The 23,983-nt window shown below is 38.8% G+C and overlaps 1 protein-coding gene across 9 annotated transcripts; it reads left to right on the top strand.

Annotated features, from left to right (window-relative positions):
• Positions 1 to 1,166: 1,166 nt before the first annotated feature.
• Positions 1,167 to 23,202, top strand: LOC135487293 (dual specificity protein phosphatase CDC14AB-like). Of its 9 annotated transcripts, XM_064770877.1 has the most exons (18): positions 1,167 to 1,529; positions 1,841 to 1,931; positions 2,224 to 2,299; positions 2,669 to 2,761; positions 3,061 to 3,140; positions 5,127 to 5,193; positions 6,145 to 6,207; positions 6,611 to 6,698; positions 7,046 to 7,276; positions 7,546 to 7,684; positions 7,875 to 8,055; positions 8,489 to 8,566; positions 9,463 to 9,572; positions 10,119 to 10,304; positions 11,359 to 11,379; positions 13,665 to 13,739; positions 15,094 to 15,286; positions 18,826 to 23,202. In XM_064770877.1, exons 1-18 carry the CDS (start codon positions 1,481 to 1,483, stop codon positions 18,853 to 18,855), a joined length of 1,851 nt encoding a protein of 616 aa, XP_064626947.1. In that variant the 5' UTR covers positions 1,167 to 1,480; the 3' UTR covers positions 18,856 to 23,202. The 9 variants fall into 9 exon arrangements, with proteins under 9 accessions (XP_064626947.1, XP_064626950.1, XP_064626948.1 ...); XM_064770880.1 differs by lacking the exon at positions 8,489 to 8,566; XM_064770878.1 differs by lacking the exon at positions 11,359 to 11,379.
• The last annotated feature ends 781 nt before the right edge of the window (positions 23,203 to 23,983 follow it).

Raw genomic sequence — 23,983 nt, 5'->3', positions numbered from 1 at the left:
GTAGTTCTTCAATGAAGTCCATGAGACTCCGATAACCAGCTCAAAGAGGGGGGATTTGGACCACGCAGATCGACGTGGTTCGGCGCTGAAGGTGTTAAATGGGGACTATGGGTAGGAGCTGGGGGTGAAATTTTACTAATACGTGCAGTTAGGGGCTTTAGCCTGAGGTGGCGTTTTGTGTGTGTCTAAATATAGGATACTTCTCATTCCTACACTCTAGGTATGGTTGTGACAGTATCTGCAATCTCATCAGGTCTGGTTGTGCCAGCATCTCCTGTCTATCAGGTCTGGTTGTCGCAAAATGTTATGATATGGTTGTTGCAGTATCTGCTGTCTCATCAGATCTGGTGTAGGTTCTGATTTCATACATCCCTTTCTGAAAGTGATCAGGTATTCACCATGTGAAAATGAGACACATTTTTCCTAAGGGTGGAGACAAGGTCCACCCTGTAGAAACATGGTGTACTACGTTGGGAGAGTACAAAAAAAGTTGCTGTTGGATGTGACCAAGAACGGACAGAGCTCCGGGGAGTTTTAGGCTACATAGGCCTATTTCGTATGGCAGCTGACCTGTCCAAGGGCGAGTTTGATACCCAGAGTACGACTAGTAGGAGCATGCGGAAGACGCGTGTATTCATCCCAGGTACTGATGATTCATACTGGTGAAAAGCCATTGTTGATCTGTTGAGTAACAGGGGTTGGATCACAGTATTGTCTCTTCTCGCGGAGTCTTTAGGCCTATATTTCTGGGGAACTCTCATCCACCGGGACCTCATCGTGAAAATTTACTCTTTGCGTAAGGGCGACTAGCTAGTTAATCAGTAATTGAACTAGATGAGTAGCCAGCTTAGAGCAAATGCCAGCCATGTGGTCCATTTTGATATCTCCCGCCAAAAATTATTTCTGCGATAAATTAGTGCGAAAACGGTGTCGATGCTGATCAGAATCTTCCATGAAGGTTATTTATGTCAATTTGAGTCAAGCAAGGTGGTTTTTACAGCATCTAGCCGTCTGGGCATGCAGGTTCCACAAATATTTTGACCCGGTATTTTGTTTGGGATCACAACAATCTCCCCCACTTGTACGCCAAAGTTTCGTCATGACAACAGCATGAGACAAAGACTGTGATTGGCTTACGGTCGTCATGTGACCTTATCAAGGTTTTCGAACATGGCCGTTCGTTTATGTCAAAATATGTTGGGACATAATTAACTCGATTTTTACAACCTTTTATCATTTCTAATTCTACCAATACATGAACTTATTCAATAGTTTGATATATACAGAAGATATATACTTTGGATTAATTGAAATCAAAGTGAGCAATCGCCTGTGGAGGGTGTTTGCCCCTTCCCGTTAGAAGTTCGTTTTCCCGATTTGTACTCACCCTGTACTTCGTGTGTACATTCTGTGTACACTGTGAAAACTGGTTTCAAAGCTGGCGGATTTTCTAATTCGGGGGTCTTCTGTCACTCACAGTATGGCTGATGACAATGATATTATTGGCAGTGCGTCCGAGTACATCAAGGGTAAGTTGTCAAGAGCTATTATGTTTCCCGTAGGTTTTTTTCTTCAAATTTCGTGCTCTTTCTTCGAATCGATCTTATCTTGCCAACCGTCGGTGACGGTGTCAGTGATTCAATCTTGGACTCCGACTTGGTTTGGACTTGTGCTGTTTGACTCTGACACACCTACTCTACTGGCTTTGTCGTTTTCATTTTCAGAATAATTTCAGCGTAAGACCAGCAGTGTATTATTATACACGACCCGAACTGTAGTGTCTGTGGCCTGTGTGATGTCAGAAACATATCTAAAATGTACTCGTCTCTTTTCTTGGTAGATCGACTGTACTTCGCAACTTTGAGGACAAAACCAAGGTCTACTGCACATACCCATTATTTCTGTATCGATGAAGAGTTGGTGTATGAAAAGTAAGTGCAAAATCAATCAAATTGCCAAATTATCTTTTTTCAGACTTCAATATTCTGTCCTGCTGTAATCGGTAAAGACGTTTAGAATTAGATTGTTTGCTGTTGGCAGCTTATTCAAATTGAAGTGTGCTAAAGAACATGTTTACTGTTCAAGACTTAACTTTTAGTGTCTGTAAACAGGATGGAAGGATGTCTTGAGATCAGTTCTTGTGTTATGCAGAGGTCGTAAAAACATTTCACTTCTGGGTGGATTTATTGATTGATTGTTTTTTTTTACAATTCTAATTTCCAGCTTCTATGCAGATTTTGGGCCATTGAATCTGGCACAGCTCTATCGATATTGCTGTAAATTGAACAGAAAACTCAAGGTTGGTAGGCAGTTCTAAATTGCGCTCCATGTTTTTTCAAGTTTCAGTCAGTCTTGTGTTGGTATTCTCCCACTATAAATTTCACAGTGAGTGTCCCTTACCCTGGGAAAAAGGTCCCTGTGATCAGGATATGATTGACATTCTGCAAGAAACCTTTTGACGTTGGCAGTATGACCTAGGCTACTTTCAAACAACTGCATCAGGATTTTCTAATAGTGTCTGAGTATGCCTGACTACTTCAAAAGAATATTCATGCTGCAAATTAGCTTGTCCTACAGGCTTATTTGCAGCAAGGATATTTGCAGTGAGTGAGTGAGTGTCCCACATGTACATGTATACAGATCTAAATTTTTTCATCTTCAATTTCAGTCTTTTTCACTGGCAAAGAAGAAAATAGTTCACTACACAAGTTTCGATGCAAGAAAACGTGCCAATGCAGCTTGCCTTATAGCATGCTATGCTGTAAGTATCCTTACGAAATTTTCTATTAGCACAAATTACATGTTCGAGGTGATTTGTTAGAGGGCTAAGTACCTTAGCATGCTAATACCTTAGTATGGTACAAATAAATGGATCAAGAAGATGCTGACCAAGGTTACCGTTCTTTTATCTTTCAGCTGTGCTGAGCTGAAGCGGTAATCACAATAATTACTGGAGGCGGAATATTGTTATTCCATGCAAAGTCATGTTAGGCCTACCTGTACTCGGAGCCCTTCATGATACCACCAAGTAAAATCTCTTATATTTTCAACTCTTTTCAGATAATATATCTAAAGAAGACCCCCGAAGAAGCTTACAGGCCACTTGTGGCTGGATCAAATCCGCCATTTTTACCATTTCGGTAGGTCAATTTTTTTTTGCAGAACTCAGTTTTTGGCCCCCCTCCAATCATTTCTCCCAGACTTGTGTCACATCTTGTCACTGTCAGGTCGAAATCCTGATGACTTAGTTCAATGGTGGTTAAGACAATGCATTTGTGTGCAGCCTGTATGACTCTATGAGGTGACTCTCATGCTATTGTCACATGTCTTTATAGGGAGAGTTCAAAAGAGTGTTAATGTTATGGTTTGTATTGACGTCGGTTGCATTTACCTTTTCATTTCATTCGGCCACAGTGTATGGTAGCCTACTTGTGTCTTGTACCTGCTATGTGAGTTCATAAATACACATATCTGGTGGTTTGAATAGATCAGTAAGGACACTTATCCTGTAGGCACTGGCCGCAATCAATGCATTGGCCTAAATTTATGTTAGCCCTGAAAACATGTTTGGAAAAGGTCTTATTATGTCAACCCATCTTGTTCTATCCCGTGACACTGAGTTTTTGTCATTATGAAGTCAAACAAAAATTTTGATTTGAGGGAACCTTTTGGACCTGTCCATTGATTGGGAGTCGGCCAGCCATCTCTGTCTGATCCAATATGAATAGACAACTCCGAAATGTTTTGTAAAATTAGAAATTTGAAGAGTTATTGATTATTTTAGCATGTCCAGTCACCAGTGTGCACTGCAGACAAGCACAACCTGGCCTTAAGAGATTGTTTGAATTTGATTTTTACATAAAGTTATTGCCTGATGAGATCAGTATTTCACTTTTACTTTGGCAGTTTGATCAAAGAAATGACTTACAAAATAAATAGAATAGAAAAGAATGGTATATTGATATATCCCGATTGTTAACTGCGTAACAGGTGGATCGTAATTAAATGTCAACCTAATTCTGCAGTAAGTATTTGTGCAACATTACTATTGTCAGTACATGAAATGTACATTTTAATTCGGCTCAGTGTGAGGCAAGGATTCCCTCGGCACATGTCCTTGTGATATAGATATAGTCAATAACCTTTTATTAAAACTTCACTGGAAAATGTAGTGTTCCTGTGGGGTTGGGTAAATGACTGCTGTAGTTCATGTCAGGAATATTGGGAAAATTTCATGCTTGTAACTAAAAATGTAAGTTACCAATAATCACTAAAATGATTTTGATAAGGGCTTAGCTACATTTAAAAATGCTGACAATATGAGTCACGCTATAAGGATTATTGAATTCAGTGTTAAGCTCTGGCTTGGAAAACCTATGTCTGCCCAAACTACTCAATCATCGTGGCTGGAAAAACATCACATCACTTTTTATGGTTTTATAAATCTATTGATTGTTTTTATACTGGGTGCTGGTGCTGCTGGGAATCAATAGCTAGCTATGGAAACCGCTATTGGAAATGAGTGCTAGTTTGTTGTACCGACATCCTATGTGTATTGCTGCTCACTTCTATTATCAGCGTGAAGTAACATTTGATGCGAGTGTGGCTTGTAAAGGGTACTTTACCTATTTTATTGATGTTTTTTGTTAGTGCATTTAGAGGTCGACATTCAACATATCTGATTTGAAGTGTGTGTCAGTACTCACTCACAGAGTCACAGTGCATTGGCTTGTGAATCCTCACTGTGTGAGAGGGCTTGTTTGCCAATGGAATGCATCCAAATGACAAAAAGATACCCCCTCTCAGTATAGAACTTAGTAAGGTTTGGTTGGGTTTGCCTTTGGTTTCAGAAATTTGTAAGTCAAGTCTGTCAGTGGGATGCTTCAATGTGTGGGTCATGTTTGTCAGTGGGCTGCATTCAAGTTCATGAAGTTTTAGAAACAGAATCCCTCCCATGTCTGTCAAGAGTCTGACACATCCCAAGGCTATAGATTATTGCTTGCCACAGAATTCATGAGCTTATTGATTGCAGTGCAGTCTTGAAAGTCCCTGGCTATGGTTGAACGGGTTCAAATTACTGTAACCCTTTTCTGTTCTGAAAGAGCTATCATTGTTTCTCATTTCAGGGATGCATCATTTGGTACCAGTACATACAATTTGATGTTACTTGACGTTCTTCATGGCTTGAACAAGGTGAGTGTACTGAGTTTCCAAGTAGTGTAGTGATGAAGAATGTCACTGGTTTCAAACAAGGCTTGCTTGGCTGGATTGCCTGTAACCACAAATCTTATTGGAATACAACAAGGATGTCTACTCTTATTTTGATTTTCGTCATACTTTTCTATCAGGAAATCTGGGATCATCATTGGTCTTGCATTCATCAAAATCTTGAAGCCTAATGCTGGAGTCATGTTTGTGCAAGAATTTACTCTATCATCACATGTCTGTTTGGTCTGGGGACGCAAACACACATATTGCTCAGACAAACACGGTGTAAATATATTTCAACTTGAACAGTTGACCTCATTCCAGTATACCTGCAAAGGCCCAGGTTTAGAATAAATTTATATCATGGAAAAAGTCAATATGATCTTTAAAATTTCCATGAAAGTTCATGATCGCTATTGCACTGTTGACAGTTATTAGTGGCTTACATGGTTTCTGTGGTCTTAGAAGCCTAGCTCACGGGTTTTTAATCCTTTATCTAAGATTGTACATATCTTGGCATAGGCCTAGGTAAGAATATAACATGCTATGAATAAGTGGTATTATAAGTTCGCAATTTGTAATGTAAGTTGGATATTTTAAGCAAGGCAAATAATAAAGAGCAAATCTGTTGAATGTGATTGGTTGCCAAATCAAATCATGAGAGTGCTAGCTGAAGGGGAAGATGACTTATCTGCATGTGTGAAGTGGTGGTAGGTATAGCTATAGATGCATTGCTGGCATTGCTTCAAGTTGAAAGATTGCCAGAATGCATTGGTGTGATGGATATTAATGCCTTTTCTTATCTACAAATAAAACCGAGCATATAAAGAGTAAGACGAGAGCTTACATATGCGTTATGTAGGCCAGCAACATGAGTTTTTTGTACATTTATAATAGGAATAACCATATCATAATCTTCTCTACATGTACTTTCAGGCATTAGTCCATGGTTTCTTCAGTTTCGATACGTTTGATGTTCACGAGTATGAACACTATGAGGTGAGCACTGTGGTAAAGTAAAACTGATCTGAACAAGTAGACAGGTTGACCTTATACTACCTGAAGCTGTGAAGATTACCACTTCAGATAACTTGGTTAACCCAGGGAATATCTCAAAAGTCCTAGAATGCTGCGAAATATTGAAATACATCTATTAAGAACAACGTACCTAGTATTTTAGAGGTGGTTTGGCTTCAGTATTTGAGTCAGAAACATGAATCCTGACTCCCAGGTAACTGCTAGTTCTAGCGCTGTGAGTGTGAAGATACATTTGTATGTTACCTGACATTACACTGTATGCTTTGTGGTTATGCTCTAGATTGAACCTGGTTCACCCGGCTGGCTCTTGCCTGAACCTTGAAACATACAAACGTTGTATCATAATTTTCTCTTTCCCTTTCAGCGGGTGGAAAATGGGGATTTGAACTGGATAGTGCCTGGTAAATTCCTAGCATTTAGCGGCCCACACAATAAAAGCAGAATAGAAAATGGTAAGCAATTTAGTGTTGATTGTTAACTGACAGAGACCCAAAGAATGCCAGTGCTAATGGTATGTCATAAGAAAGGGACGATTTCAGTTTGAAAATGTTTGATCTGTGATGTATCATGGTACTGCTTCATGACAATAAAAAACTAGTATCTAGAGTCTGCTTAAAAGTCACTGGATTCATGCCGTGGAAGTCGAAACAAAACCAATATATTATGGAATGGTGAGGATTATTAATTCGGTGCAGAAGTTTGGAAAGATATCATAAGGTCAAATCATTTGGTTTAGCATCCTTTTTTGACCAATTCTTTTACTCGTGTTTCTAACTAACGTTTTCCCTTTCCTTTCCAGGCTACCCGCAGCATGCCCCTGAGGCATACTTCGCTTACTTTCGCAAGCATAATGTGACGACAATCGTCCGGCTAAACAAGAAAAACTACGATGCCAGACGGTTCCTTGATGCAGGTTTCGACCACCAGGATCTCTTTTTTATCGATGGGAGTGTTCCTAGCGAACAGATAGTCCGGCAGTTCATAGACTTGAGTGAAAAAACTGATGGTGCTATTGCTGTCCATTGTAAAGGTATGTGTTCTCAGCTGTCAAATGGACCAGTTAGCAGCTATCTCACCTCAGCTATATTTCATGTTTATATGTTATCGGTCAATGAGCTTGAAATTGGCCTTAACCTTGCTCTTCCTATTATGTCCTTTGTTGGGTCTTTTCTGAGTTTGGTATCTCAAGGCAGCTCAGGTGAACGATGTGTGGGCAGCTTCTTGGTACCCCAGAGTTCCTTTATCTGTCAAAAACTTATGGCACGCAAAGCTTACACAAAACCTTGTCATCTTTTTCAGCTGGTCTTGGCAGGACAGGTACGCTGATTGCGTGCTACCTTATGAAACACTTCAAATTCACAGCAGCAGAATGTGTAGGTTGGCTTAGGATATGTCGGCCAGGCTCTATAATTGGGCCACAGCAACATTTCTTAGAAGAGTAAGTAGCATCCGTTCAATCAGGGTTGGTTTTCACTGAATGCAAGTTCACATTAATTTCACAACGAATCTTAGAGAAGACCATGTAACTAATCCATCATGCTTGAATTGGTCCTTCTTGATTCAATAAACATCATACTCCACTGGTTGTCTCAATGGCAATTTGAAAATTATTTATAATTTTTTATCAGGAAACAGTCATGGTGTTGGATGCAGGGTGATCTGCAACGTGCCAAACTGAAGGAGCAGGACAAGCGACGAGAGAAACAGAGTGTATCGCGCATCCTCACCGGGGTGGATGACATGAGAATAGAGGACAATAAAATCTCTATAGACGATTCATTCCTATATAAATCAGGAAGTTTTGATGAGGTGAGGACTAGTGTAAAGACGATTTTAGTACCGACTTGGTTTAATCCCTTTGGTCCCCTTAATAGCTTCCATTGATACATTTTAACTGTTTATCAAGGTTTAACCTACTATTTATGATTAAAATGATAATTGCTACTAATACAACTTCATGGACCACAAATCCAATAGAATTTCCAATCTTCTACTATTGTAGTTGTCTAAGAGAAAGACTAATGTGCTCCTTAAATTGCTTTAAAATACATCTGGTTATTTCACCTGCAACTAGTGTCTTTGATTCGAAGCGTTCATGGCCCAGTTTCATCCGTGGCTACTACAGTTGTTAAGTTGATGAATGCCTTGGCAGCAACTTCTCCACTCCATTTATGGGACTGGGTGTTGTTTAGCTGTTTCAAGATTTCATAATCTTCTAAGTTAAAGTCTCTGTCCATTTTAGTGTTTGCAACCACCCAGAGCTACAGTTCTGTATCTCTATCACCCCCGCAATGTGAAGAACAACCACCTGAAGGAAGAGGTGTGGTGACCATCTCTTATTTATATGTCTTGGTGTCAACAGGGTTCCCACGATCGTTAAAACCCCACTCTCCCTAGACTCATCTAATAGTCGTAGAGAATGATAATGCCTATAGTCCTTTCATATTTGTAGAATCAATGTGGGAACCCTGAAGCTGTTGTATTGATTGTTGTATTCATTGATGTGGTGGATCACCGTATTCTGTGCTAGCTCCAGATTATCGGTTTTTGTTGTAAATTTCTTTTTGTTATACAGTTGTTTACTCCCAAATGTTTGCAAGCTTGATACCGTGTCTAAAATGGTAAAATACCATTACCTGATTGTACCTTATAGTCTATTCTATGTTTTCAGTTCTATTTCATACCTTGTCAGTGGATCCCTGTTCTTTGATTGTCGATATATGCATATTGCATGTTTGAGAGCCACCCATGATTGATTCTGTGCTGTCCCCCACTTCAGTCAGATGTCTTGTAGTTTTATGCACAAAGTCTCATAAAATTGTTTCAATCCAGTTTCTTTCAAAAGAATGGAACTGCAATCAATGAGATAACCATTTCTGCCCCTTTGTTGGATTTGTGTGTGCAGTGTTTTTCTTTTGTCTGATTCAGACTCTCTGCTTTGTGGCTGTGGTAGCCCTAGTCCTAGTCATCTCATATCAAACTCTAAAGAAATTTAGGCAACTACTACTGATGTCGTAGGGTCCAGTGATACATTTAATGAAAAGAACTCAGTCCTTCAAAGTGTCTCTCCGTACCAATCAAATAGGCTTCTTCGAATATCATGGTTTATTGTTTATTCTTTGATAAGTGACATCCAAAAGAATGGATAGTGTATATCAGTTCGTCACCAGTGTTGTAATTTGTCTCTATATTGAACAATTCTGTGATTCTTTTCAGTATGAAGCACCAGTTACACGGAGTTCAGCAGGTATAATGACTCAGGGTGATAAGCTGAACCAGCTCAAGGCACAGCGAAAGCATACCAGGGCATCAACCACAGGCACGCTGTAAGTATGGGGCAATCACATTCTTGATGGTGGTTATAATTTCTAAAATCTAAAAATAAATCTTAACTAACATTCATCTGACACCTACATCACTCTTGTGGTTTAGCAGTGCACTTACAGTAAACTTTTAGAACTAGATTTGTGTATTCTATTCTAAAGTAAACATTTCAATTTACCAAATATTCTTGTCTGATAATGCATTGACAATTTCTATGGTGTTTCTTTAGCTATCATCAACTTATACCACTATAATTTGATATTTGGTCATGTTGCAAAAATGACCCTGGTTCTGGTCACTAACTGCTTAATACTAATAATATTTTGATCACAAATGATATATAAGTGGGCAATCGTTGCATTGTTTATGACAGCCTGGTAGTCACCAATATGAATGGCTATTAATAGAATAAAGGTTTGAGTTAGGAAAGCAACAGACTTGTGTGGATTTGAATTGTTTCTTGGTTGGTGGCTGAATATAAAACGGGGCGTCTGCTCCAAGTCAGTCTCTGGTCACCATGGTTACCATGCCCGTTATTGTCCCTCCAGGCGCATAGAAGAGAAGAGTCATAAGCGCATCACAGCACCACATACTAGACTGGGTGGAACCAAAAGTGCGCAGGGCTCAACAATGACCGCCAAAACCACGAAAAGTCCGTCAGCGAACACAACAAACGGTTCTAAACGGACGGGTCGCCATTCGTCAGCCGGACCTTCATCAGTGTCCATGAAGGGGTAAGAATCAAATGCGTGTGTCTAGTCTAGGACAATGCATGACTCTACTTGTGTCTTGTTTTTGTGCTTAGGTGTACTGTTACGAGTACTGTTAGAGGTGTCAAGTGTTCTTTGAATAGCTTATAGATGGAGCTCCTGATGGGCTTGGTAGATCTTGCTGATGTATTCAATGTTAGCCCAGGGCTGCAATTTTTGGTATTATATGTAATCTGTTGCCATTTCCATCATATGGTAAAGGTCGCCTGCGAATAGATAACAGACAAATCAGCCTTGAGCATACGGTTTATAATAATTCAGAAGTATCAAATACTGTGCCATTTTCCAATAAAGTTCAAAGTTTAACTACTATAAAGTATGTCACTTGTCAGGCAAAAGATTGTAAGATTCTGACTTAGAGATAACATTAACAATACTCTTCAAACCGAATTGTTTGTAAATTGCTCATCCCTGATTTGTCTATACTATATAGTACCATGTCATTTGTGGTCATGTGCCTTTCTTGTGATGTGAAGCTCCTGCAATGTGGCTCCCGAATCTGCTTTCAATTCCGTTGCTCCAACTTATATTTAGTGACTTGGGATATTGAAAGTTATTTGTTTGGTTGCAAATAGCAGTAAATTATCGATGCCATGATGTAAACAAATGTGACGGTATTAACACTTAAAGGTGAAATCGTCACCAGGTGTGAGCCCAAATAGGGCAGTGAGTACACCTAAGCCCCCTCCTAGTCCTAACCCAAATTTCCATTGTTGGAAGTCGTCACTCGTGAAAAAAATATTTCAAAAATAACTACGACTTCCAACTTTATATTCGACTGCCCGTATTGTCTTGCTGGCAACTGTCTTTTCTCCCTGTCACTGTATGCACCTTTCTTCCTGAATCTTGCAAGTATTAACAGTCCTACATTCCCCGATGACTGATCCCAGCACGCGATGTCCCAGATTTCATTTTCTAACTCAAGTGTTCCTATGCCAATGCAAATACATGCAAATCTATCACGTTTTCACCCATTTGATCCTAGACCTTCAGCAGGAATCTTCTTATTTCCTCCCAGTACACCAATAAAGCTGTTACCGTACGTAGGCACTGAGATAAAAAAACCTGTGTGATCAGTTTTACCGCTCGCATTTTGGTCTCGCTCCAAGTCAGATATGAGAAAATCCTCCATTACCACCTGCGCATTTAATACCACTTCGTCCCAATGGAAATGTTTTGAGAATCCTCGAAAACACTGGGCACTTTCGTGTTTGATATAAAATGCCAGTCATAACTTTCACCAGAGTCAGGTGATCGGAGTGTGACCAAAAACAGAGCGACAGAACGAGATAATACAGATAAAAAATTGTGGATTTTCTCTCTTCAGTCTTGGAGTTTCAATGGACTAACTCTAACCAGGAGTGCTGCGAAAGTTGACAGTGATGCCGTGTTAGTGTTCACACTTAATATTTGCCAACTTTATAGTATGGTTTATTTCTGTAGATGAGATAGATGATATCGATTCCATATGAATCAATCACCCCAATTGGGACAACACGGTAGCAATTGGATTCTAGATTTTATGCGGTGTCGGACGTGGATGATCATAAATATTGTTCATTTTCCTTAGCTTGAGACCAGATTTCTATAACACACCTTCATACCACTACCAATGATTTTATGCACTCACTTTTTCATTAGATGTTTGAATTGAGTAATGGCTTGCTTTCGATAGGCGTTGGTTTTCCCATTTCTAACCATTTGCGGCTAACTTCACAATAAGTTTTGGACGGTTGTTCAAATCCTACATTTACATGTTGATGACCATGAGGGCCCGATCATTTTGACTGATTTCTAAGGGTTTTTTCCAACTTGCACAGCATCGCCTAGAGATGAGTGGGTTAGCAATAATAACATTTAATTGTGGGACATAGTTGAGCATGTTTAGTGTTCCACTCGACACACAAAATGAAGTGTATAAGCGTGTGCGGTGAACTTGGTTTTTAGATAGCATTATTCAAAATAAAGAAAAAAAACAGTGTCTTAACTTCACTTGTGTCAGAAACTAAATGTTTTCTTTCTTGGAAGTCTCCTGGTAGTTTTAAGTAGAGGATGTTTCATTGGTGAAGTTATCATTGACAACTTCATCAGGATATGAGTTTTTTGGTTGGGAAGGGGAAAGCTTGTAAGGATTGCCTTTTCATTTTGATTACTATACTTGGTCAGAGCGTCTCAGTATGGTAGCAATGTGGAATATGTATGGTCTTGGTTGAGATTACAGTGGAACCCCGGTAACACGACCTCCCAAGGGACTAAGCCGAAGTGGTCGTGTTACCGGGGTGGTCGCGTTAGTGAATTTAAGAATCATAAGTAGGTTTTCCCGCCAAAACATCGTCCTAGCAGATATGCTGTGTGTACATTGACATGCATTAATGACTACGCCACCGGGTGATTCGATAATTTGTGTGTATATCACGAATAAAAAATCATTTTCTTGAGTGTTTTGCGTTTAATTTACAACTTATGTAAATGAGTTAATAAACTGACGAGAGCTAATTAGACCAAACATTACATTAAAACTTGAGCATGCTAATTAGAGCAAGCATGTCATTCACACCATCGGCAGCTGCCCTTCTTGATGTCAAGCTAATATTCCCGCTAACATTGAGAGAGGTGATGTGAGAAGATGTTGAGAATTATTCCTGATGTCTTCCTGCTTTAACTTCAGCCAATTTGAACTGGTACTGATTAAATCATCTTTTTAAAAACGTATTTTATCAATATTACGACGTAGTAAGCATTCTTTACTTTGAGTATCGGTACTCTTACTAATCAACATAATTTATTTGTCCTAAAAACTACGTGTGCATGCCTCTTGACATCATTTAATACTAAATGATGAAAAACAAACCGTGAGTCGAAAAGAAAGTTTATTCTTCATTTTATTTGCGCTTACATTTGATCAAACTCACTTACACATCATTTATTTTCATATGGATTCCCATGGTCATTGTGTTCGAGGTGCTAACTATCAACACGGATTTGCGAGAAGGTGCCAATTGATACGATGCGGTCATGGTTGATTACGGCAATTAGGCCTCATGGTTGCGTTAGCGGGGTTAATTTGCAGTTTGGGACCGACCAAGCTGGTGGTCGCGGTCTGGGTACCGGGGTGGTCGTGTTAGCGAGGGCCAGTTAATGAGAATTAGAGAGAAAACCATTCGGGACCGGAGAATTTTGGTCGTGTTCGCGGGGTGGTCGCGTTACTGAGGTGGTCGCCGACCGGGGTTCCACTGTATATAGAATTTGAAATAATGTTCTTTTATATCTTGTGGCAGTTCGTCTTGTGATAAATGACTCAATTCTTGCTCTTTGTTTCATCAGGGAGTATCTAAGTTCATCCGAGACAGAGGAGGATGACCAGCCTGAATACATGGAGATTGGCGAATCTTACTCAAAGTAAACATCTGTCTACTTCGATTCAAGATAACTGCATGTTACATCTTGGTCATGAGTGACTTACTAGATCATCCCATTTCATCTTGACTCATATCTGTGACATTTCAAAGATTCTGTGTCTTTGTGTTCCTTCTCTAGGTATGGCAGTGAGTGCTGTGTGTACTCGATTAGAGTTTGAGCCAAACAAGTGTTTTACTGTTTCATTGTGTTGTGTCAACTCCACATCTACGTCTTGTCTTTGAGACATCTCTAGTGTCCCTCTATTCCGAATGTTGAAAGATTCTGCAGTGTTAGTGTCTGTGTTTCAAGTCGAGACCATCCAAATATTTGACAGGAGTCGACGAGTTCTCAGAGAGTTGTCTGTTGTTCTACATGTATACAATCTGGAGTTCAGAATATGTAGTAGAAGTCTGTCACTTTTTGCGTGTGATGTCATTCTTTCTCAGAATCTTCCCTGTTTCATCTGTGTGTTAGCGGGCTTTAATCAACAGTTTAAGCACTCTATTTTCGTGGGGAATGGGTATTTTGATAAAGTTGGACTGCCTGCTGAATCTCGTAAAGAAAAGGTCTTTGAAGTAGTTATTAGGAATGTTTCCTGGACTGAACGGCTTGTACATCTGTGCCACATGGATCCATTCATTATTTCATCGCATGAAATAACATTTCATTGACTTCATCATGATATTGATAACCAAAGTAAATGTCAGAAGATGTGTTTTGTGTTTGAATTCAAACTCTTTTCAAATATGTTGTTTTTGAATTGCTCTAAGATAGATTGTTGCTTTAAAGTCAAATGTGTAATCTGTGATCCGAAGCAGTGTATCAAAAGATATATGTTCAAGTTCTGTTTGTGATGTTAAAGCTGGAAACTTGATTTTAATAGTATTTTTAATCATATAGATATGTTGTTGCTTTAGTTTGCCGTGCCTGCTTATGTGCAGCCTTCTTACTCTGTGGTCAATGTCCATCTAGAAGTGCAAGGCCCTGAGATTGCACCACCTTTGCACTGCAGGATGTCAATGTCATCCAACATTTAAGGTTTATTTCAGAAAAATGTGTTAACAAAGTTTACAAAACACCTCACATTCTGCAGCCTTAACTTAGTTTGATCCATATCCTTTCCACCTGTCATCACCTTCAATTCATTTTAATTTGATCCTGATCCAGTGTCCATAACCTCCATTTTCCATGTTCTTGCACTCAACTTCAATTTAATCCAACTGTTACTAAGTTATCATTGCCTACCCATTATTTTCTCCATAGTTCTCTTCCAATTTACTGATTGTTTAAAGTTTCTAATTTTGCCATTCTTATACTCGCTAACCCACGCACTTTCCGTTGTCTTTCTCTTTAGCAATCGTAATTTTGCCAGTGACTCGGTAAGGCCTTCCGAATATGTAGATTTTAAGTCACGAGAGTTTATGCGGGACCCATACTATACTAGATCTACCGACCTTTATACCACCAGTCATGCTGATAATTCATACTCATCCATGAAATCGAAGACACTTCCACTCAAGACTCGTAATCGTACATATTACGAGCCAGTAAGTCAAGATTTTTGTTGAATGTCTCTCTCTGTTAATCCTGTCGTATTAGCTTTCTGCCACAGTTGTGTGTAACCTACTCTCGAACTTCAGTCACCACCCTACTACCTACTCTGACTCTAGCCAAAACAACTTGCTCACAAATTTCATCATGGACCAATTCCCACTGATCCTCTGCGAAGTATTCACTGTTGTCATATTGAGAGTAGAAAGTTGAAAGTTGAAAAGTTTGTGAAGGTGGTAAAGCCTCCGTTGTCAATGGCAGGATTGACAAATTTTCCTGACGGTATATAAATGGGACGTGTAAAAAGTGACAATTCCAACCAGGGGGCCCTACTACTCGTCCTACTGTGACCATCGTATATGGAACTTGTAAGCCACCTTCTTTGAGAAAAGTTGAACCCTGGTCCATCTCCGATTATTCTAATTGGGCGATGAAGTACTTGTATTAAAAGTTGTTGAGTGAAGTGTCATAAATTGCATACCTGACAATGTGGCATGACAATATTGCTCCCTTGGCAGAGGATTTCAGCTGACTTGGTGATGTAATCTGTGAGTGGGGTTTGACAATAGAATCGACCCAGTCCCCAGACTGATCTGCCTGTCTAATCTCTCTAGCTGAGCAGTGGTGTATATAGGCTAGTGTAGACTGCTCTCTGTTTGGACCAGATTGACAAGTTGATAGCACCACCTGCTGGAGATTTTCTGAACCATAGACTAGTTTTCAAATCCACGGGGGGGGTATTTTCACTAAAAATAATGTTCAATTCCATCTTTAAATATACATTTGTAACATCTGCTATTGAATTGTAGGTTGTCTCACCTTCACTCAGTGCAGACCTTGGGCTTGGATACCTCAGTTGAGGAAAATATTGACCAACTTGTCGAGTGCACTGGATAATCATGTGGTTTAATTCACAACTTTATCTTGCTAATTTAGTACCTTAAGTAGTATCCCTTATGAAGTGTAGTGCTTTGATTGTTTGAAGGAAAGGGAAGGTGTTTAAACACATATTATCCAGAACATCTCCAAGCAGACTTGCATAGAGCCTGATGCCGTGTGACTGCACCATGTGTGATGTTTGACGTAGATACATTTCTCTTTCCATGATGGAAGTTAGTCTGATACTCTTATCAATCCAGGATATATGCGTAAGATTGGACACTTCTTAGAGCATGGTGTTCCAAAAGTGACTTGAATGCCATTTTGCAATCAGACCGAGTGTGATTTTGCACCCAGATGTTTTTCCGATGCATGTGTGCATTGTTCTTCATCCCAGTTTGTTCGGTTTAATTGTTCCACACTCACAAGTTGTGTGTGTCATCAACACCGAGATTATGAGTAAAATGGGCCTAAAGGAGAAAATCTAGGATTTCAGAAAGTTCCCCCCTACATGTAATTACAGCTGGTTCCCTCCAAGCTTATGAATAGTCAAATGGCGGCGTCCTCACAGATCATCTCTGCATAGTGTTTTTCCCATTGAATTCCATTGCAACCACAACCCATTTTCTCATCATGTCAACTCCATTGCTTTCAGAAATCGACATGTATTGGGTGGATGGACAGCTAGTGAAACTGAAAGGTTTTTGACCATCCAATTTCATATCCCAAATTTTAAGTTTAACTTATTCTTGCATTGTATTTGTTGCCAGGAAGTTGCACGTCTTTTTAGAATGTCCACAGAAGAGAGCAAGGAGTCGAGATAAGTCGTTCAGTGCTGAACAGAACAAAGTAGGGGCTTGTTGTACTTTTGATGCCACCTGTGGCACTCATCACAACATTGCCGGTCTTCTCTGTTCTGCTTAAAACTTTCAATGCAAACACTTCCTGTCGGCTGGCAAAAGCTTGGACAGACTTGTCAACATTGACCACGCTGGATTTATGACTTGAAAGGAGCAAAAGTGAGAATATTTTGCGACTTTGAAACAAAAGTTGACAATTGATACCAGTCCATCATGAGTAACTGGCATTAGAACGTTTCAAATATGTACAGGATGCTATATTTCTTGGGTGTTGTGGCATGAATGGACTTGTTTGCATTGACTGGCTGTGCTTATTTCCTTCACCATCTTGAAAAAAACAATTTCTATAAAACATGTTTTCAATTTTCTTACACTTACAGTGAAGGATTCAAGATATTTAACCATTTGATTTTCCATTAGTCTATGCAGTAGGTTTTTTCTTTTGGTTGGGTCCCTCATCTTCCAAAATCGTTCCTTGCGGGACAGGAAATTGATGCACTTGTCTTGAGAATGGTTGCATCCAGGATGTTTCTGGGATGTGCACTGGTGATAGCGCTGTCTTCGGTTGTTTCTTACATACTGTAAAAGACTCAGTTTGGTGTGGATGAAAGTGATTGCAACTGGGTGACTGAGTGGATGGCTGGGTTTCACATGTTGTTAGCATGTTCAGGGTTCATGGATATGGCATGAAATTGAATACAAATCTCTTTACGACTCTTCATTGTATTGGATGGGTACTCCATCGTCAGTGATGAGGTTATTCAGACACTCAGTCAGAGAGTACTCTTAAACCAAAGGCTTGATAATGTGAACATTTGCTGGGCCTTTGTCTGTTGTTTGTTGTTAAGTTGTAAGTTTTTTGTTTCTCTTCATTGATAAAGTGTTCAACAAGAATCACTCGCTCGGTAAGTGAGCACTGTTTGAGAATCTTTGAGACGGTGCAGATCTTTGTGCTTTGACTTTGTGTTCAAATGAAATGTGGTGGAAACATCAGGACGAGATTAAGGCTAAAAAGTGGGGAAGTGTTGTTTGTGAAACTGATGAAGGCTGCTTAGTTTCTCAAGGGAGTTGCCTTAGATGAATGTGTCTTCTCTGGTCTATGATTATTGTCTTGTGGTCGTTTGCCCAAGAGAACGAACATCGACTAGCAAAATTTTGTAGCCTACGTATAAGACTCCCTCCCTGTTTCCGCAGTGTAGAATATTGTTTCCTTCATTTCCTGCTCTTGCTGTTGGTACCGATTTTGAGGGAAATGTCTTAAAAAATATGCATTCATTATTTGGCATGGTGTTACCACTTGAATTGTGTTTTCAGAATGCCTTCCATTGTGAATCTTATTTATTGCATGCATGACATTTTTAACAACATGACTGGTAAAAAAACATGTTTGTTAGCATGAATATCAAGTCATAGTTGAGAAAGTCATCATTTACCAATGGAAGGAGGTGTTCATTTAGAATTATGACAGCAAACTAAATCAGGTTCAGATCCATGTCTCTAGCATGTGAAGTCCATTCAAATTTGTTTCAGGTTTGTGCATTACTACTTTTAATGTAACTTTCACCAGCTTTTAGTCGTGATTTGAATCCACACCGCACTTTTTGCATTCTCTGTCCCTGGACAACATGTTAGATTGAGATAAGAAATGTACAAGCAAAAGCTAAAAAGCTGTTGGAGACTACTGACCTCACAGTTGTTTAATCCTGTGCTTAGTTTTAGCTTCATCAGTTAAAATGATTCAATCAGTGGTGAATGTGATTCGGAAAATCTAATGATTCCTTTTCGTCTCATTGCAGCCGATCCACTCATCATACACGTACTACTAGAGCATCAATGATGCGATGATCCAAATGAGGCAGAAACCCCAGCCAGAATTCCAACGCTACAAAAACTTGCATAATGACCATTCAAGGACTCCGATTTGAAGTTAGACAAGTTTTGCCAAACTGTGGAGGTGACATGATTACCTTTACGATACAGTGAGGAGGGATTGGACTTTTAATTAGTAGAATTTTAATGATAATGTAAATGATGGGAGATATATGATCACATCTGTCATTAGTTAGTTATTAGATCATGTAGGCAGGCAGCTACTGACTGGCGCATCAAATGAATGTGTTAGATCACTTCTAATAATGTGCCACTACACCATACTTGTGCCCAATTATCAAATTTAAAGAAATTGAGAGAGTAATGTATATTATCGTCATGCACATCACTGTATATTTTACATGTACATTATATTATAGGGTGGTTGTGTGTCTATTCCTTATTTATCAAGGTATTGATAAGGTAATGACATAGGCATATAGTAGGGTAGGGTCACAACTTCAGCACTCATTTCTTCTCCAGCTAGGTAGCAGGCACCAGGGGGATACACTGTATTCTCCGTGTTTAATATCCCTTATGCGACTGTGATACATTTTAGGGTGCCATGCCCAAATGAGGGTCTTGGTGTAAAGTATTATGAGGCTAGGTATTCATTTGATTGTCTGTGCTAATTAATTGGTGATGTATGTCAAAATTGGTTGTTCCCATGTTACCCTTCAATACAGACTGTTGTGTAGAATTATTGTTTTTTTGGCTTGAGGTTGTTTTTATTTTGGTTATGTTCTTGCGGTGACACAGTTGTGGTTGCACTGTTGACATAGAAATGTCAGGTTGGAGAAGTTATAGTGAATGAGTGTTTGTCCTTGGGAACTGCTTATTTCACAATTTTTCCCAGAGTGTCATCGATTCCTCTGGCTGTTATTAGGAATCAGAAATAAGACTTTTTTGCATATCACTGCATGGAACAATCAAAATAAGTGCCTAAAAAGTTACATGTTGTTGGTGAAACTAACATTGGAGAATTATTGGCAATGTGGTTGACTTCAGCTGTTAACAGTTTGTATTAAAGGGCGAGTCTATTGGCCTCATCAGTGATGACCATTATTACTCAAATGTGGTTTAATAACGTGATGTAAATTTTGAATATTTCTACTTTGAAAATGGCAATAGGGGAGGACAATCATGTGCACCTATCAAAACTATTTATTGAAATGTGCGTCTTATCCTTTGATTTACTTGTGTAGGAATGTTTTAGTTTGTGTACGATATAATTTTATTCAACTATTTCAATAAATTGGTATATCAATCACTGCTGGTGAAATGGAATGATAGAGCAGTTTTGTTGAAAATAATACAACATTTTGGTTTCAATTTTATTGTTTATTTGTACCTTTTTAGAATGGATTTTCGTCACTCTCATGCTGACAGTGACAGCATGATCAAATTGATTTTTTGTATAAATTTGATTCACAGAGAGACTAATTTGACATTTTAAACCTTTTTACGAAGCTTCTAAAATAATGGATTTAATAGTACTTTTAAATATGAATTGTACATTTTTGAATGAATTGTGAATTTCACTTTTGCTTGGTCAACATTATGAGCTATCACGGAAAAGTATTTTTGTGTAATATGATGCCATCAAACCACAGATGTTTGACAGTCTATAAATAAGAGATGGATGTGGACTACACAGTGCACCAATAATGTATCTTTTCTTCACTATCATGAAAACATTTTCTCTTGTTTGTTGTGTATTAATTGATTCATGTACTCATTGATTTGTTTTTCACTCATCATGCAATTTGTTAATGTGCATAGAGTGTAAAGAAATGTCTTGTTTTAAAAATACACAAGGCAATGGAGTGAGTAAAAGTCTATATTAGTGGTCTTGTACGTACCACAGTTTGACCAGGTTTCATGCACATGATCTGAATAGACCAGACTAGACAACAGTCATAGGGATACCAACTATGTGTACTTGGCCATACTTTAGTGAGAACTGTTGTCATTTACTCGTATGCTCTTGGTCACACAATAAAATGGTTCATGGTTTTTGATGGCTGTAGGCCCATATTTATTGTAAAAATGTCAGTCTTGTTTTACGTGTTAAATTATATTGTATAGAAAGATGTACATAGATGCAACTTAGTCATATTATGCAGCATATATTTTTATAAGAGAATGTGTTTACTTCATCGGCCAAAGTTTTCCGCAGGTGGGTTTTTGTTGGCTTGACCCTGTATTTGTATGTTGAGTGTATATATGCACAAATGCTCACAAGGCTAATAAAATCTTGAGAAACCTGAACAACTTTCCCAAGCTGCTGTACATTAATTCAAGGTCTTTGAGCTTGAGAAGAATTTATGACTCTGGCTGCTTTTGTGGGAAAAGGGGTGATTGATCTGAGACAAAATCGATCAGACGCCACCACGCTAACTGGCTATCTGCAGATGTGTTGAAATACATCGAAATTGAAATGAATACACCAGTTTCAAGGAAGACATAATGGTGTTCATGTTTAATATGTGAACTGATCCAGTTTTAGTTGTTGGTCCGCATTTGTTTTAGTTCTTTATGGCACATTAGCTTAGGCAAGCTGTCATCCAAGTGAGGCTACTCAAATTATGCTTTTAATGACACCGACATTCAATACTGCAATATTGTCTTGTGATCTACAGTTTCCGAAGAGCATGGTGTGATCTACTATATTGTGCCGCAATATGGGTGGCTGTGGGTTGCCCAAGGTTATCATGGAAAGGAGAACGGTGCCATGCCCTTCTGAGATTCTGTTGATAGATCCCTGGTTATCCGGTGTATTTTCTGTGAAGGGAGATTTGTATAATCATGTATATCCAAATGTCAACTTGTGGTAAGGAATGGTGTCAGTGTAATATCTTAATAATTATCCCGCACATTATAAAGATAGATGCCATTTCTTTGGCAGTTTTCACATTCAGTAATTGCTTGGATAGTGTCCTTTAAATTTTTATATAAAGCTTTGGTACTGGTATTATATTGACAGTATTTTGACACATAATGCAAATATCTTGTGTCAGAATTGGTAAAAAGATGATATATGGTAGATAGTGTACTTGAAAGGAAATCAAAACTGTTAAAATTCACTTCATATTCAAACTGAAATTAATCCTCCCCCGGCCTGATATTACTTCATTCTGGTTTTCATAATGTAAATCTGTGTCAGTTGCTGTGAGTTCAATTGTTTTAGTGTTGAAGATTTTTGTTGTTATTGTATTTTGTCTACATTCAATAACGACTGTGTCAGATGACTCGGAGAAGACCAACTTTAGGAGAATAACCACATGCACCTGTGTTGTCACTTTGTGTCTAAATGATTATCCTTTTCAACTTCAGCTTACCTTGTGATGTCTTTATTAAGAGAAATGTAACCCATGCCAGTATGGTTGCAGTCCCTGACCCTAACAGCACATTTTTAGCCTAGTTTGTTGCCCACTGTGGGATTGGGCATAGTGTCTGTGATATGACCATTGGCTCTCAAGGCGTTCAATCAATGTATTATCAGGCTGATGGAAACTAGTTATCTAGTCAGCAAAAATAAATGGAATTTTTATCTACAATGTACCAAAACTAACAAATTGGTGACTACGAAATGGCAGTGACACTGTCTTGGGGATTTTGAAGGCTTCTGTTCAGGTACGTGCATAGTACACGGGAGTGCAGCCATATGAAGGGTATCTAATCTGTCTGAAAAGTTGTCTTAATTATGGTCCTTGGAAAGTTAGGTATGGTAAGGGAGTAATGAAGTAGATTGTAGCATGGTTTGACATTGTTGATTGGTGATCAGGTCAATATTCCTTATTCAAATGCATTGTTATCGTGTTTTGATTGGATTGTCGACAACTTTCTGGAAGTGAAATTTTGCATGTTTTTGACAGGCATGTTCCCAAAGACTTACCTAATAATTGAGATCTCTGTGTGTTGACGTCTTTGTGGCACACTTGGTGAACCTTTTAAATTATTTGATTACTAACTATGAATCATCTGCAATATTGGCTTGATGGTGGTTTTTCATCCAAGTTTACAAACTGTCTGAGTGTTGTGTGCCTCAAATTGTTACTGTGTTGTGAATTTTCAAGTTAACTTGTAGATAGAAAGTTGCTTCAAATGCTGGGTATGTACTATTATAAGCTACACCAATGTACAGTACAGGTCTACACAAATGTACCGTTTTCAGCCTGTGTAAATTTGGGCTATTTTTTATTTGACATTTTATATAGATCAGTGTAGAAATATCTGAGATATGTATTTTAAGATAACTTTGCTATTTGAGAATAAATGATAACCAGTCAGTGATACCTAAATTACTTATGTTTGTTCTTTTTTTCAAAATTTTCTTCAGCAGTGCTTATTGCCATGAGAGGAATCATAGGATACCTTTACTTGAGGTAAATAAGGCATGATGTCATTCTTGTCTTGTAATGAATGATTGTGCCTCTCTGTCTAGTAGCAAGGAACTATATGGATGTCCTGCCTTGTAGGTCTGGTGCAGGAAACTCTGAACCAAGTTAATTGATTGTTAGTGTTACTCCAGGCTCACAAGATTCCCCTACTTCCTCTTGTTCCTGCACAGTTCTCTCAATTTTGGTCCAGTTCATCAAAGTTATTTGGCCACTGGTGGAACTGCACTAAGTCCACCTTTGGAACAGGCATTGTGAAGGACATTATCAAGAGAGTTTAACCTATTTAGCTAGTATTTAGGTTGCAGGTGGGTTAAGGAGAGATATATTCATCCTCATTACCAACCACAGCTAACAATCATTTTTGTTGTTTGAAATGGCACCTGATTGATTTTATGGTGTGGCAGAAAGTTCCTGACCTATATTCTGTTGACTCTTGAGAAAACCCTCAGTCTGCAGTCTGCAATCAGCATGCATTTTCTGCCCGCCGGTTACTAACATTTCATTCTCACATTGTAACAATGTCCCTAAAGTGAGATATTTTGTCAAGACGGGTGTCATTCTGGCAGGCAAATAAAATAGAAATGTTGATCTTTGAGATTGCCCCTTTGGAATCACTCTCCAAACAGCGGACTGCCTGGAGTATAACTACACGTCAACTGGTCACATGACTTCCTAATTTACA

The sequence above is a fragment of the Lineus longissimus genome, chromosome 4, assembly GCF_910592395.1.
Source record: "Lineus longissimus chromosome 4, tnLinLong1.2, whole genome shotgun sequence".
NCBI lineage: Eukaryota > Metazoa > Nemertea > Pilidiophora > Heteronemertea > Lineidae > Lineus > Lineus longissimus.
Note: the sequence above shows the minus strand (reverse complement) of the source record. Positions and strands in the feature narration are given on the sequence as shown.

Excerpts from the sequence above, each read along its gene's own strand:
- LOC135487293 (XM_064770877.1), top strand. The coding sequence starts at position 1,481 with ATGGCTGATGACAATGATATTATTGGCAGTGCGTCCGAGTACATCAAG. Across the intron at positions 1,932-2,223 it reads GAAGAGTTGGTGTATGAAAA|CTTCTATGCAGATTTTGGGC; the intron begins GTAAGTGCAAAA and ends TCTAATTTCCAG. Across the intron at positions 6,699-7,045 it reads TAAAAGCAGAATAGAAAATG|GCTACCCGCAGCATGCCCCT; the intron begins GTAAGCAATTTA and ends TTTCCTTTCCAG.